This window comes from Pollachius pollachius (assembly GCF_949987615.1).
Source record: "Pollachius pollachius genome assembly, chromosome: 19".
NCBI classification, from domain to species: domain Eukaryota; kingdom Metazoa; phylum Chordata; class Actinopteri; order Gadiformes; family Gadidae; genus Pollachius; species Pollachius pollachius.
The window spans coordinates 17878596-17894693 of record NC_136952.1 but is presented as its reverse complement, the minus strand read 5'-3'; the positions used below and the strand labels follow the sequence as shown (position 1 = coordinate 17894693).

General features: G+C 47.3%; 1 protein-coding gene across 2 annotated transcripts in view; it reads left to right on the top strand.

The window, feature by feature from the left end:
• The window catches only part of LOC307090010 (corticotropin-releasing factor receptor 1-like), a gene marked incomplete at its 3' end in the record, with an annotated part of 56969 nt that overhangs the window by 13321 nt on the left and 27550 nt on the right, over positions 1-16098 (top strand). For both annotated transcript variants that reach the window (XM_079756535.1, XM_079756534.1), the window contains exon 5: positions 14607-14692. In XM_079756535.1, coding sequence (XP_079612661.1) covers positions 14607-14692 — 86 coding nt within the window. The remainder of the gene's footprint in view (positions 1-14606; positions 14693-16098) is intronic.

Sequence of the window (16098 nt, the reverse complement as noted above, 5' to 3'; positions counted from 1 at the left end):
AGTGGTCCGGTAGCTTGTCATCCCCAGCGTCTTTGGTTGCTAAGCGACGTCAACGTCTTTGGCCGACTATTTATCTGCTGATCAACACTATGAATGCTGGTAACAAATTGTAAAAAGGCACACCATGTGAAGTTATTTTTTCGTTTTGGCAAGTAGCCGTGTAATAAGCGGGATAATGTATAGAATGTCACCGGTCATTATCGAAATGAAGCCCCTTCAGGGCGAAGCAAGACACCTCCGCTGCACGTCGGTGTCCAGTTCACCCTGCTAGGGCTTATTTTCCCAATAATGACGTTCTATACAGTATCCCTTACATAAACCAGGGTTAACCCTAACCCTATCCCCCACTAAGGATGGGAGATTGTGTGCACCAACTGAACTACAATACTAACCCACTACCCCTAACCCACTAAGTGAATGCTATATAATAATGTTATTAATGCATAAACCTAAATAAATGGTAAATGAATTTAGCCTTATTGTTAACTGATACTAATTCATTTATAAGAAATGTGGCATCTTTGAAATGACCGCATCAAATCCAAACTGTCATATACGGTAATACAGTAGGTATTAAAACGTTGGGAGAAAAGTAAAACCTGATATTTGGGTGGTGCATGTCAAGAGAAAGACTACAGTTCTACCAGCTCCCTGCTGTTCAAGTGGATAACACACACCAACACACATAGGCTGAAAACAATTTAGTGGGGAAGCAAGGGGGACGCAGACAGTGAACAGTAGTTCAATCGGGAGAGACTAGTATATCAAATAAACCACAACATTCATTGACAACACATTTGAAGATGAGACACCATCAAATTATTCTTTTTGGGGACGATGGATCCATGAAAAATGCCAGGAGATGAGTTGTATTGAACGTTTATTACCTTGACAAATGTGAACAGCACCTTATGACGGACAAAAGAGAATCAATACATGACATGAATGGATGCTTCCATGATCAGTGAGTTCAGAATTCACTGCATCGTGGAACGCAAAAGTAGTGATATTACCGGAAGCAGAGAGCCGCTCAGGAAGACAGAACGCCAGCAAGGGTTTAGAATGAATTCACAGCGATGGGAGACAGGAAAGCCATCAATGACTTTGGTAGAATTCCCAGCTATGGTAATTTAAAGGCTTGTGAATGCCCTGCTGTGGATAACATTCTATGTATGGAATGGCCAGGGATGGAAGGACGTTAAACCAGCAATGCATAGCAACAGTATAGATCGTCCTGCAAGGGAGCATGCAGAGATAGAATCCGTGACCGGGACCAGCAACATTCTGATAGAACTAGTCTCACGAATCAGACTTCCAATCTGGGGGAACGGGATATTCACTTTCTTCTGCTTCATTTTTCGGACCGATCACGTTGCTGGAGGCTTTGATCTGTAGGGCATACTTGGCAAATTCCAAATCCACCAGCAGTGGTAATCAAATAAAGAACTGTCTTTACAGGTTTCAAAACACATTGTGGGCTAGCCACTGTAGAAATGCAATAAGAATTTTCTTCTGAATCCTTAATCCAGCTGGCCAATTTGATTTCTCAGGTAGAGGTGAAACAGGAAAAGCTTTGTTTCCAGTGGTTGGTTTCTGTCCCACTGTGGCCCAGGCTCCACGTGGTTTATCCGCCCGGAGGTTCTTCGTGTGCTAGTTTTGCTTTTTGACTGCGATGTTGATTAACTTGCTAAGTGTGATATGATGATAGACACCACCATCAGCTAAATGCTTTACATACCATGGAAGTCATTGAAATACCTCTGCGAAGATGATTTCTGCAGCATCACAAATATGCCATCTGATAGGAATCAGAGTGAGTTGGTGATTTGGATCTTAAACACAGCAAGTAGACTTTCAGGTTCTGAAGAGTCCAATTTGCCGCTGTCAACTTCCTGTTAGCATTCACACGTTTCTCCCCTCCCTTTGTGCGTCTTGTTGATCTTTGCATCAGACGTTAACTGGAAGAGAGTTTTTGACACCTTGAGCAGTTTGGAATATATCGTTGGTGCAATATGACCAGACAGAGGAATGACTTGATCTTTTTAGGGCATGGGGTCTGGCCGTCTGGAAACAACAAGTCTGACTTTGACAACTCATGGCCTCCACCTCAACGGGGTCTGTCGACACATGGCTTCTTTCAATGACGTGGACTGAGCGGCACAGAAAATGCCACTTCTTGGGGCCCAGCTCAAGGTTGTGTGCACCTGCAACCACTCGAAGCCCATCTCTAGTCTCTTTACAGCCTTCCCCTCACTAGGCTTGAAACCCATTAGGTCATCAACATAATCATGGTCATTATGTTCTGATCCCTAAAATCATCATGAACATCATTTGTATCATTATACTCGTGAAGGCCAACAGTCCATGAGATGGATTCCCTCCTCAGCTTCTTTCCTGAAGATGCACACCACTCTTTGTCCTGGGCGAGTTCAACATCCTGCCACAGAAGTTGCACTCACCTGCATTAACATACCTTTTCACCACCTTTGGCCTAACACTCTCCCCTTCACCTCCCACCCATAGGGCCGGGAACAAACCTGATATTCACAAGGTTCTGCAGTACCTCGGCTCTCTCCGTTACCCCGCTCCCTGTGTCTGACCATCACTTTGTTGCTTTCTCTTACCCCTTGAAGACCCCCCTCTGTATTCCTCATACTGTCACCACCCGCTGTTACCTGAAATCTCTCTTTCCCTCTACTCCTGCCTCGACTGTTCTGTCTTCACGACCATCTTTAGAAAGATTCTTGATTAGTTATGTTTAACCACGCCATCACCTGGCCCCTTGACCCGATCCCCTCCTCCCTTCTCCAGGCCACCTCGAGCAGCGTCCTGCCATTCCCCACCACCCTCATCAACTCCTCCCTCACTTCAGACTCCTAGAATCGAGCCGCTCCTTAAGATTCGACCTCTGACACCATTGACATCTGGAACTCCAGACCGTTATTTCTTCTTTTATTCCTTCAAAACTCTGGCCACCAATCACCGACATTTGTCCTCCTATCTCTCACAAAACGATCTGCTTGACATCTATCAGTCAGGCTTCAAGACTACACACTCCACTGAGACAGCTCTCCTCACGGAGAACTGTTCTCTGTTTTGGCACCGCAGTGGTGGAACGAGCTCCCTGCTGATGTCAGGACTGCAGAGTCGCTCACCGGCTTCCGCAAGAGACTCAAGACTCACTTGTTCAGAGTTCACCTGGACTCTGCATAGCTTCCCCCCTTACCCCCCACTGCCCTCCTCCTCCCTTGCTCCCTTACTTACGTACGCTGTACGTCCTGGCACTTAATGTACGCGCTTATTGTATGTTGTATGTCCTGGCACTTAAAAATGATACTTAGCATCTTGTCCTAACTATCTTGTTACACAAGGGGAATGGGTTAAATAAGCAATTGCAAGTGCTTGGCCATTTTTCTCTGAACATCCTGTCTGTACCAACAGTGATATATAGTTGTTTCTCTTTCTTCTGACAAATGTACTTTGTACATTTTGTAAATCGCTTGGGATTAGAGTGTAAATGTTAATGTAAGCAATGTTGACATCAACTCAAACCATTTATGGACAGATCACCTCGCCACGGAAGACTTTGCTGTTTGACTTAAGAAGCATGTTGAGCTGTGCAAGGACCATTGTAGTGCCAGAAGCTTTGCACATCCACCATCCCCGCTCTGGTGGAGACACAGTGACTGTATCTCCTTTGTGTTTCCCCAGCTCTGTGATTAAAACACCTATGTGTTTGAGTGTACTGTTTGTTACACTAGAATGGTGATGAATGGGTGTAGAGCTGTAAGGAGCTTAGCTAACCGGTAGACTAACCCCACAGTCGTTAGTGACAGCAGGAACCCCCTACCACAACCTGAAGAACCAACGTAACTTGGCAGGGCTACTGAGTTAGTGTGCATAAACGTTCCTCTACCAAAACACACTTTAGGACGTACATAGATATTCCTTGGTTCTGTATCAGCTGTATCAGCATGTCTGTTCGTCCTGGCCTATCTTCAACTTTATCACAAAACCAATGATTGAAAATTGAATAACCAAAACTCATTGTACAGAAAAAACAGATGCAAAAAAATGCACCTCAAAGCACAGAACCAGGGAACAGTAGAAATCCAAAGAACAGTTAAATGCTTGCTAGAGTAGCAGACAAACTCAGCAGCCACAAAAGATTTTTTGCAGTAAAAGGCTGGAGGCCAGTGTTAATATCTTACTCCACAAAGGACTATCACCAGTGAAACCTGAAAGTCAATAACATCTTCAGATCTTCCCCCCCTGCCGTCTAACCAGATGTGACCCTTCTATTCCAGCTCAATCTCAGCAGACCGAAGAGACGACTCGCAGCTTCTCTCTGCATCACAGCATTTATTTCAAGCTGTTTAATAAACACAAATATGTGGTTGGTGGTTATTCTAAATTGTTACAGCTCCTGCCCCAACACATTAGAATAAAAATAAAATCAACTCACTGAAGCTGTCTCCATAGTTCCTGAGAATACTAGAGCACGAGACACAGCAGCTAGCCATCCAACAGGCTAACAGGCTAGCAAACTAACTTCACGCGACCACAACAGAAATGTCATAAAACTTTGATTCGAGTTAAGTACATTGTATCACTAGAAATTGTCAGATGTCTTGGTAAGACAAAGACAGGATATTAAACTGTTCCCCAAATAGATGAAAATAAATAACAAGTTCGCATCTTACAAAAAAAAGAAAAACTGAATGAATTTTGACAAACTCCATCAATCCCTTACAACCCTGTTACACAATCATTTCTTTGAAGCTATCATATTGGTTACACTGACGCACCCTCCGCCTACAGCGCCCCCCTGTGGGAAGTGAGGGGTTGTTGGTGTCGGGCATGTTGAGTTGGGTGTTTGAATGAATGAATGCTCCAGAGATATGCCTATTTGACGGCTTTAATGTTTGGACTGTAATTGTGGCCATATTCCCGCCTTTTGTGTGGTGGTCATCAATGATTCCTGTATACAAAGCAATCCACTTGCGAGCCAATTAGTCTCCATGTAACGCTTGATAATAAATAAACAAAGCCCTGGTCAAGCAGGGTCGGTACGATGTAGTTAGACCTATCTTTTTGCCAAAAGCAACCTTTATCACAACCTGGTGACAGCATATTCAGACAGTGATGTCTGTGCCCTGATACTACAGCCGTGGGAGTTTGTGTTTTCGAAAATAAAAGGCCTCCCAGGAGGTGGAGCGGAGAGGGCGGAGCTAGAGTGAGATAGTTAGCGTTTCGGGACAGGGTGGGGGAGCCACTTATGGGCGGGGAGGGGGATGATGGTGGCATGTTGATTTAAATTGTCATTCCAGAGAAAAATGAACCAAGGCACTTTTTCGGCATGAAGACCCATAAAATAAGCCCTCCAGATGCTTATTTTCATTGATAATCGAGTATAGAGCTCGATTAGCTTCTATGTTATTGGCTAGGGGCACAGCGAACGCTTCCAAATCTGCATTTATTAACCACTAATATTGGTCCAAATAGCACTAAACCTCTGCAGTAGCATGACTAGGGTCCCTACACATAGAACGAAGCATCAACAACTTAGTTAACGTAGCGGGAGTTCATTCAAAAAGATTTTAATGCTAAACAAGCTGGGCCTGACCGGCTTACTATCTACCGTCAATATTAAAATAGTGGAACCAAGATTTTTTAAACAGCCAAGTATCAAGAGAGGAGATTGTTAAAGGAGACATATTATGGTGTTTTCCCAACAAGTAAACATAGTATATGAGCTCCAGAAAACATGTTTTTGAAGCTGTGCTCTAGAAATAGCTTTTAGGAAAAAAAAATCTTGCCTACCGCTATTCCCCCCAGTTTCAGTCCCTTCAGAATGCGCTGTTTCTGTAGCTGTAATGCAAATGAGCTGCTGCCCATTGACCAATGAGCTGTCAGAGTGAACCACAGCATGGAGGAGAAGTGATTGTTGCCGTGTGCGGACTCCTGGAGCTCTATATCCATATAATATAATATAATATAATATAATAATAATATTATATAATATATAGGTATTTATATAATACAATATCTTATATCACAGCCAAAAGCTATGTGCTCCTCAAATGATATTATGAATCATAAAGACTGTGTCTGATGTCTCTGGTACTTCCACAACATGTAAAGACTCGTAGTGGGGGTTATCTCGGCCATGGTTGTGAAGAATTGGGGGAAAGGTACTTTGGCCTTGACTCTCTGAAGTCCATGAACCGCGACATGGAGGAGAAAGGGATTGTACTCCGGGAGCCGAGCTGCCGGACTGCCGCTGAAGCTTCGGTTCAGCTCCCGGAGTACAGTCCGGCAGTTCAGCTCCGGCAATACAATCCCTTTCTCCTCCATGTCTCCTCCTCCGGACTGCGGGGGGAGGTCGGCGGCAGTCCGGCAGCTGAGCTCCGGGAGTACAATCCCTTTCTCCTCCATGTCTCTACTTTAGCATAGCTAAAATTATGTGGACCAGCTGACGAGCAGCTCCGGCGGGGAAAGAGATTGTACTCCCGGAGCTGAGCTGCCGAGCTCCCCCCGCTGAAGCTGCTCGTCCGCTGGTCCACAGAATTGTAGCTATGCTCTGATTGGAGGGGGTTGGGGAAGTGGGAGGTACTATTCGATTGTGCCCCCTTCTTACGTAGGAGGAGGCTCTGAAACTGACTCGCTCGTTTGGTAACTGTAAATCATGTACAGACTCTTTTCACAGTTTGTATGCGTGTGGGAGCACCAGAGACCCCAAAACAACACCCCAAATCCCAGGAAAAGTGTTGTTTTCATAATATGTCCCCTTTAAGTTAAATTTGTTGGTGCCTCTATTATATTATTCACAGTAGGTAAGGGCTGCGCTTTTAAAGAACTCCACTGGAACACAGTTTTAAATGTCTCCATTGTCGGTCCCCGAAACCTCTGTTGTGTGGACGCAAGGCAACACCGCAGCAAAACCCCTTTGTTTCTGTGACCCTCAGAGTGGACGGACCGGAAGTAGCTCTAATGGTATTCCTAGTTTGGTTCCGGTCCTTTGGGAACAGCTCCAGATGTCGGAGATCAGGAACGTGGGTGTCAGTCTTCTGACATTAGTTACGCTCTCCACTAATCCCAGCTGACTGATAATCCCACAGACCGTGCTGTCCCCCCTCTTTCTCTCTCTCTGTCTCTCTCTCCGTCTCTCTCCCTTCATCTCCCTTTATAAATCCTGCTCTCCCCCTCACCCCCTCTATCTCCCTCTACAGTGGGATGAATAGCTCATGAGGTGGACAGTCGGTCCCCGCACGGCCATGGCATTCATAACGGCCGCTCCGCCTCAACACTGTGCTTACGCACGCTTCGCACACTCCTCTGGATGGGCGTCAGAATGTCGCCGACCTGTGACATATTTGGTTTTGCACCGGCTTGCACTGTTTACGCATGCCGACTATAAATTCGTTTTTACCCCTCTCTAACCCTTCAGTGTCCACCCTAACCCCTCTCCCCGCTCATCTCTCTCTCTCACCCCTCTCCCCCTCCATCCCTCTCTCTCACCCCCTTCGTCTCTCTCTCACCCCCTCCGTCCCTCTCTCTCACCCCCTCTCCCCCCTCCATCCCTCTCTCTCACCCCCTCTACCCCCTTCGTCTCTCTCTCTCACCCCCTCTCCCCCCTCCGTCCCTCTCTCTCACCCCCTCTCCCCCCTCCGTCCCTCTCTCTCACCCCCTCTCCCCCCTCCGTCCCTCTCTCTCACCCCCTCTCCCCCCTCCATCCCTCTCTCTCACCCCCTCTACCCCCTCCGTCCCTCTCTCTCACCCCCTCTCCCCCCTCCGTCCCTCTCTCTCACCCCCTCTCCCCCTCCATCCCTCTCTCTCACCCCCTCTACCCCCTCCGTCCCTCTCTCTCACCCCCTCTCCCCCCTCCGTCCCTCTCTCTCACCCCCTCTCCCCCCTCCGTCCCTCTCTCTCACCCCCTCTCCCCCCTCCGTCCCTCTCTCTCACCCCCTCTCCCCCCTCCATCCCTCTCTCTCACCCCCTCTACCTCGTCCGTCTAGCCCCTGCTCGGGCTGTGTTGGTGTGTTTCTGTGTGTGTGGACAGCAGGACGCCGGGATAAGTCATCTGATCGTTGGCCTCACGCGCTGTCCTCCCCCTGCACCAATCATATACCACCACCATGCATTGTTGTTGTTTATTGTTGTTGTTGTTGTCCTGTGCATGAAAGAGCCGTGTCCACCCTGCTCTGATCATGCATGGGTAGCTAGGTCTGAATGCGGTCTCTCAGGCATGAAACACAGAGCTGTTCACACAGGAGAGACACATGGAGCTGGACTCACGGGACAGAGCCGCCATGCAGCGAGGCCTGTGAGACAGACAGATTGGCAGATGGAGAGAGCGATAGAGAACTACATGCAGGGTTAATATGATGAATCCGTTGATATGATGACAGGGTGAGGGGTATTTGTTATCAACAGCTTTATGGATGATTGTCCTCCCAATTCACACCGGATTTGACTGTTTATTTTTCGTTTTCATACTTTTTCATTTCATGACAGATTTACATTACACAAGCCCTCTCCAGTGGAAGCATGAGCAGGAGTATTATTGCAGGACACACACATCGAGGAAGGAAGGACAAATGAGAAGGGATGGAAGGAAGGGTGGTGTTAATTTAACAAGTCTTAATTACCAGGGCAAATGTAATCAGTTCCTATTTTCTACTTGATGAAACAAGGCCCTTGCAGACAGTGTCCCAGTGTCTCCAAGCCCTTATCAAAGTCCTGTTTACAAGGCAGGAAGCAACGCAGGTCCAGGTATTCCACTTGAAAATAAGAATTTTGTTCTTAATTTGCTTGCCTGGGTAAATAAAGGTAAATAATCATTCCTCCAGCACGTGTCCCTAGAGCAGTAGGCTGGTCTACGCCCCTTCCTGTTGAGTATGAGAAGCAACCCAGTGTCCAGAGCAGATCCACAGTGATTCTAACACTCACAGCAGGCATTCTGTGGCACACACTGGGAAATGAACATTGACCCTTTGACATTAGAGATATTCCTACCAAGCAGAATATCGTAACAGCTGGACAGTTCAAAAACAGGTGGAGTAATGTAGATTGATGCCACAATTGCACCAGCATAAAACATCGAGTTTGCATGGAATACATGCTCTACTTAGAATCACTTATTGTCTAACCCTAAATCTTACACATTTAGAAGCGCTCAAAGCTGACCTCCAACTTGCATTCCCCTGGGAACCATTCAAGGATATATGAAGGCCATGCCCCGAAGCCTGCTGGACAGAAGCATCATGGGACCCTTATACATTAAGCTATACATTACGAGAACACCACTGTTGACAAGCTGATCCCACTCTCAACTCCCTCTTTACATTTCCTATATAGAACAGATGAAATGTGTGCATATTTTCAAAAGGATGGATCCAAAAGGCCAATCAGATGGCTATGTTGATGAAATGGCAGGACTGATTCTAAAGATGTGTCTTACACCAGATGGGACGAGAGAGAAAGTCCCTTCATGCTCAATCTCCTGTACAGCTGCTTTACAACAGAGCATGAAACTAAACAAAAAAGCACATGAAAAACCTAATCATAGTCTAATCCAATAGAGGTGGTGGTCTTGGGTAATACAACCATGATGCCAAAGATATGGTCTTATTTCTAGATCTGATGGGATTTTCCAGTCATTCACAGCTGCCTACTGGAGACTAAGGCTTGTAGGCCCATGTCGAAAGATTCCCTGTTGTCTCTGAACCAGTTTGAGGAAATCTAAGAGGGAGTCTTTGTGGGACATTCCTTTTCAAATGTTCTGCTCTACCCCATAGAGACAATGGCAAGGCTATTCTTATGTGGAAGCTGTCCATTTGTTGATGGCGTCCTTGATGGACTGAAGGAGACCTGGGCCATTAAAGGAGAAATCCAGTGTAAAATGGATCTGGGATATGTTTAGTATGATAACGAGTTGGAATTTTCGTTTGGGAGCAAAAAAAGCGCGTATAGACGCATTCTTCAGTTGGCTGTTTTCAGCCGATTCTACCAAAACGCTATAAACTTGGAACGATGGGGGCATGTGTTATAAAAACTAAATCGCTATTTTAAACCACTTAAAAGGCTAGAAGTATCCCGACACTTCTCTGGTAGTATAATTAGGGTCTTAACATAAAACAAGGCATTGATAACTTTGTAAGTATACAGATTGTTTATTAAAAAGGACATTTTATACACACAATACCATCAGTAGTTCACCCGTCGACGCCATCTTGTTTTTAAGACTCGATAAGTAGATTGACGAACACAGAGATTGTGACATCCGTCAACAACACGCAAGCTCTGTAGAATGCGTCTATGTGCGCTTTTTTGCTCCAAAACAAACGTTCCAACTTGTTATCATACCAAACATATCCCAAATCCATTTTTCACCGGATTTCTCCTTTAAGGCTGAAGATTTTAGTAATAGGAGATATGATTTGGATTTCAAACATGCTTCATTCCATCTGTTCTCCAAATAAAAGAGGTGGTCATTTAATCTCATATCAATGTTAAAAAAATGGCCAAATAAATGAACTAAATGAAGAACTGTGGCTACAGAGGAACTTGGCCTGCTTGTGGTGAACAGAGTAGGGTAGGGTAGCATCACCTGTAGGGTGAACTGTTTTGAGACTAACCCACTGGTTCTAACGGGGGGTCGAGGCTCTCTACAGAGCTCTTACTCAGCGTTTGAACTTCAGACCTAAACCAAATAAACAATCAATAAAATGTATCAATGAGGAGAGTAGGGGTTAATATCAGGACACAGTGATAAGAACTGAGGAGAGGGCTAATATGATGAGATGGTTATGATGATGAGGGTGAGGGTGAGCCGACCCCCTCTCTCTGGATGTGCCCCCAGCCTCGGGCCTGGCCGCCATCTGCTCTCCCTCTCTTGGGACCTCACATCACGCATTTTCCTCATCCTCCTCACGCCACGCTCCTCAGAGGTTTGGTTGTCTCTCTGACATGGTGTGCTTCATAGCAAACCTTAGCTTAGCTCGGGTAGAGTTTAGCACAGCAGAGCCTACTATTGAGGGGTTTGGCTCATAGCATTGTGCTTCATTGCGAAGCAAAGCATAGTATTACAGAGCCTTACCTAGGAAAGTGGGGGTGAGTGCAGAGTTGGCAGCTCTTCTCCTGAAGCTCTCTAGCGGATCGCCTTTGTACAGTTGTGTGGCGGCTTGGAAGCGACTCACAGGAACACAGCATATCTGTCTAAATTCTCTAAGAGTCTGGTTTGTGCTGTTCCGGTCCGGTCTGGTCTTGTTAGATCTGGTCTGTGGTGGTACTGGTCTGGTCTTTAGATCGGGTATTTGCGGGTCTTTGTTTTGTTATATCTGGTCTGATCTGGTAGTCTGGTCTAGTCTTGTTAGAACTGGTCTGATATGGTCATGGTTTTGTTAGATCTGGTCTGATCTGGTCGTGGTTTTGTCTGATCTGATCTTGTCATGGTTTTGTTAGATCTGGTCTGATCTGGTCATGGTTTTGTTAGATGTGGTCTGATCTGGTCGTGGTTTTGTCTGATCGGATCTGGTCATGGTTTTGTTAGATCTGGTCTGTGCTGGTTAGATCTTGTTGTTTTTGTTTGCTCTTCATGTACGAGGAGGATTAGTATCAGAATCAATAAAGGTTGATTGCGTCCTTGGTGAAATGATTGATTGATCTTGGAGGTGGGGGGGCGGGGACCCTTATGACCTCGCTCCAGTCCTCTGGTCTGTCCGTGTGTAGCCCCTATTGTTCGATACCCGAGGGACAGGGTGCTACCAGAAGCCAGGGCCTTACCAGGGTTCCACCCCCCCCCCCCCATCACATGGGGGGTGAGACACCTGTGCTCTACTTTGGAAGCTTTTCCAACATTGAAGGTGCACTAGAAGGCCGACACACACAATGTCTGTGTGTCCTGAATATTACACCGCTTGGCAGACGCCTCCACACTTAAGCCCCCGCATTAAATCAAAAGTTATTTTTAAACTACAGCTTGGCACCTCTGAGAAGTAAAATGTTTCACCCCTAGTTAATTTCCATACTGTGGGAGAATATGAATTGATGAATGGAGCCATTCAATTCCTGTGTGTTTCTATGTGTGTGTCTCTCCCTCTCTCTCGCTCTCGCTCTCTGTCTCTCTCTCTCTCTCTCTCTCTGTCCTATATCTCCCTCTCTCTCTCTCTCTGTGTCCTATATCTCCCTCTCTCTCTCACTCTCTCTCTCTCTCTCACTCTCTCTCTGTGTCCTATAGCTCCCTCTCCCTCTCTCTCTCTGTCCTATCTCTCTCTCTGTTTCTCTCTTATCTCTCTCTCATTCTGTCATCTCATCTGTGTGTGTGTGTGTGTGTGTGTGTGTGTGGGTGTGTGTGTGTGTGTGTCTTCCACACACATCGCAGCAATAAATTATTATGGGTTCCTCGCCACACCCCAGAGAGCCATGCATTACAGATACACACCACACATACACAAATAGACACACACACACACACACACACACACACACACACACACACACACACACACACACACACACACACACACACACACACACCTATTACAAGCATTATAATACATACAACAAACATATTGTTATACACACAAAATGCACAAAACATTCATACATTATTATGCACACAACAAACACATGAAATAAACAACATAAACACAACATATGCCCATTTTTATACACACATGATGTGTGTTATGTCATGTGTATCATAACGTGAGGATGTCCTGTTAAAATACATTGTACTGATAGATCCCGATCAGTAGATTGATTGATTTATCCTTGGGGCATGACAGAGTAAGTGATGAGCTCCATCTATTGGCTGTTGGATCTATACTCAGCAAATTACTCGTGTAAACATCCCTTAGGTTTTGTCCACATTAGTCCATCATCATGATAGATTTGACCTGTGGTGGACGCAGCCTGTCTCATCCATCGCATGGGAATCAAACCAGTCTATGGACATTCACCACTCTCCTAGAGGCCACTGTAACCGCTGCATATCAATGTATTGATTGGTCAACGTGTCAAATAACTAGACAACCGTTTAAGAACATATTAGATTTGTTCCACGATTATCCAAGATATATTTTAATGTGTGGTGCGGTGTGGTTAGTTTATATTCTAACATGGGGGACCTTATGTGAGGGGATTATGTGTGCTAGCCAGGCCTCAGTCCTGGAAGGTGTCTGGCCTGGACCATAATGAGTGTCGATGCTGGAAGGTCTCATCAGGCCCCTTATCAGGCCTTAGTCCTGATAAGGGGCTCTAGGAGGTCTGGGGGTCAGGTCTGGGCTCTAGGAGGTCTGGGGGTCAGGTCTGGGCTCTAGGAGGTCTGGGCTCTAGGAGGTCTGGGCTCTAGAAGGTCTGGGCTCTAGGAGGTCTGGGCTCTAGGAGGTCTGGGCTCTAGGAGGTCTGGGCTCTAGGAGGTCTGGGCTCTAGGCGGTCTGGGCTCTAGGAGGTCTGGGCTCTAGGAGGTCTGGGCTCTAGGAGATCTGGGCTCTAGGAGGTCTGGGCTCTAGGAGGTCTGGGCTCTGGGAGGTCTGGGGGTCAGGTCTGGGCTCTAGGAGGTCTGGGCTCTAGGAGGTCTGGGCTCTGGGAGGTCTGGGCTCTAGGAGGTCTGGGCTCTGGGAGGTCTGGGCTCTAGGAGGTCTGGGCTCTGGGAGGTCTGGGCTCTAGGAGGTCTGGGCTCTAGGAGGTCTGGGCTCTGGGAGTTCTGGGCTCTAGGTGGTCTGGGCTCTAGGAGGTCTGGGGGTCAGGTCTGGGCTCTAGGAGGTCTGGGGGTCAGGTCTGGGCTCTAGGAGGTCTGGGCTCTAGGAGGTCTGGGCTCCAGAAGGTCTGGGTGACTGAGTTCCAGCAGGTCTGGGTGACTGAGCTCCAGCAGGTCTGGGTCTCTGGCCTCAGTCTGCTCCAGAGGGTTAACCAGGCCAGGCTGCATGTATTGTTATTACAACAGCTTGCTGCCATAGTTGCCTGGACTACAAGGATCATAACAATAGGGGCTAATACAGTAATAATATTACCATTTCAAACAGGGTCACTGGTAGTGGATCTTTTACATACTACAAACACACATAAAAATACATGAGAACATGACAGGAACACGTTTACACTATGAATAAATACGATTGACAGAACAGCTGACGGCTGGACTAGCGATGGCAGAGAGGATCAAGCAGGAAACCAAAATGACCAACCGCAATATGAACTCTTTGACATGGATGACCAGAATAAATACAGGTGGCACGGTTCACCGACGTGTTGACCTCCGACCCCGTACCACCATCAGATCTAAACCAAAGGGTTTGAGGTCCAGACTTAACACGGTTCATTCATCCTTTTAAACTGGATCTGGGGAAGCTGCTGCCTCGGTTCACCTGGGCTCCACATCAACATGTGATGATCAACATGTCATCAAGAGTGCTGGGTCCCAGATGCGGTTACCCCTAACCCCTCTTCACAGGTCATATACTCCCCCCCCCCCCCCCCCCCCCCTGCGTGCCCGGTGCAACAGTCTGAGAGCAGCTGATCTTGGATCAACGCAGTGGTTCAGTGTTTGTGTGCGATGGATGGATGGATGTTACAGTTTGACCCTCCTGTGTTTTCTGCAGACAGTGTCTACAGGCGATGCCTTTCCAATGGAAGCTGGGCAGTGAAGGGGAATTACTCCATGTGCAAGGCGATCCTCTACCAAGAGGTAGGTTCCGCCCCCTATTCTTTCTTAACTCAGCCGTGCACGAGGGACAGGTAGGGTGTGTGTGTGTGTGTGTGTGTGTGTGCGTGGATTTTCTGCTGCGTCTATGTGTGCATTTGTGTTTACTTGTGTTTGTTATTTGTTCTACCACGTCTAATGAGATATTACATCAACAATTCTTTAAAGAGAAAACGTACTTAGTGGGAAACAAGAGACCAAAGAACTTATGCTAATCAAAGAGCAACTACAAACAGTGCTAGCAGAACACACGCTAGCCGAACACATGCTGGCATTAATTAGCCGTGTGTTATATATTCATAGTAAATTGCCTTTGATTTCAAGCCTTTGTTGGCGCAGGTCCTCTCACTAGCTCTACTACTGACGGCGCCATTCAGAAAAAAAAAACACATCAATGAAGGTCTTTAACCACAGTTTGCTGGAGCGTATGTTTGTATGGTTAGATCTCGCAAGGACCCCCAGTAGGCTGTCAGTCCTTTAGACCAGGACCCCAGTAGGCTGACAGTCCTTTAGACCAGGACCCCAGTAGGCTGACAGTCCTTTAGAACAGGACCCCCAGGGGGCTGACAGTCCTTTAGACCAGGACCCCAGTAGGCTGACAGTCCTTTAGACCAGGACCCCAGGAGGCTGACAGTCCTTTAGACCAGGACCCCAGGAGGCTGACAGTCCTTTAGACCAGGACCCCAGTAGGCTGACAGTCCTTTAGACCAGGACCCCAGTAGGCTGTCAGTCCTTTAGACCAGGACCCCAGGAGGCTGACAGTCCTTTAGACCAGGACCCCAGTAGGCTGTCAGTCCTTTAGACCAGGACCCCTGGAGGCTGACAGTCCTTTAGACCAGGACCCCAGTAGGCTGTCAGTCCTTTAGACCAGGACCCCTGGAGGCTGACAGTCCTTTAGACCAGGACCCCAGGAGGCTGACAGTCCTTTAGACCAGGACCCCAGGAGGCTGACAGTCCTTTAGACCAGGACCCCCAGGGGGCTGACAGTCCTTTAGACCAGGACCCCAGGAGGCTGACAGTCCTTTAGACCAGGACCCCAGTAGGCTGACAGTCCTTTAGACCAGGACCCCAGGAGGCTGACAGTCCTTTAGACCAGGACCCCAGGAGGCTGACAGTCCTTTAGACCAGGACCCCAGTAGGCTGACAGTCCTTTAGACCAGGACCCCAGTAGGCTGACAGTCCTTTAGACCAGGACCCCCTGGAGGCTGACAGTCCTTTAGACCAGGACCCCAGGAGGCTGACAGTCCTTTAGACCAGGACCCCAGTAGGCTGTCAGTCCTTTAGACCAGGACCCCAGGAGGCTGACAGTCCTTTAGACCAGGACCCCAGGAGGCTGACAGTCCTTTAGACCAGGACCCCAGGAGGCTGACAGTCCTTTAGACCAGGACCCC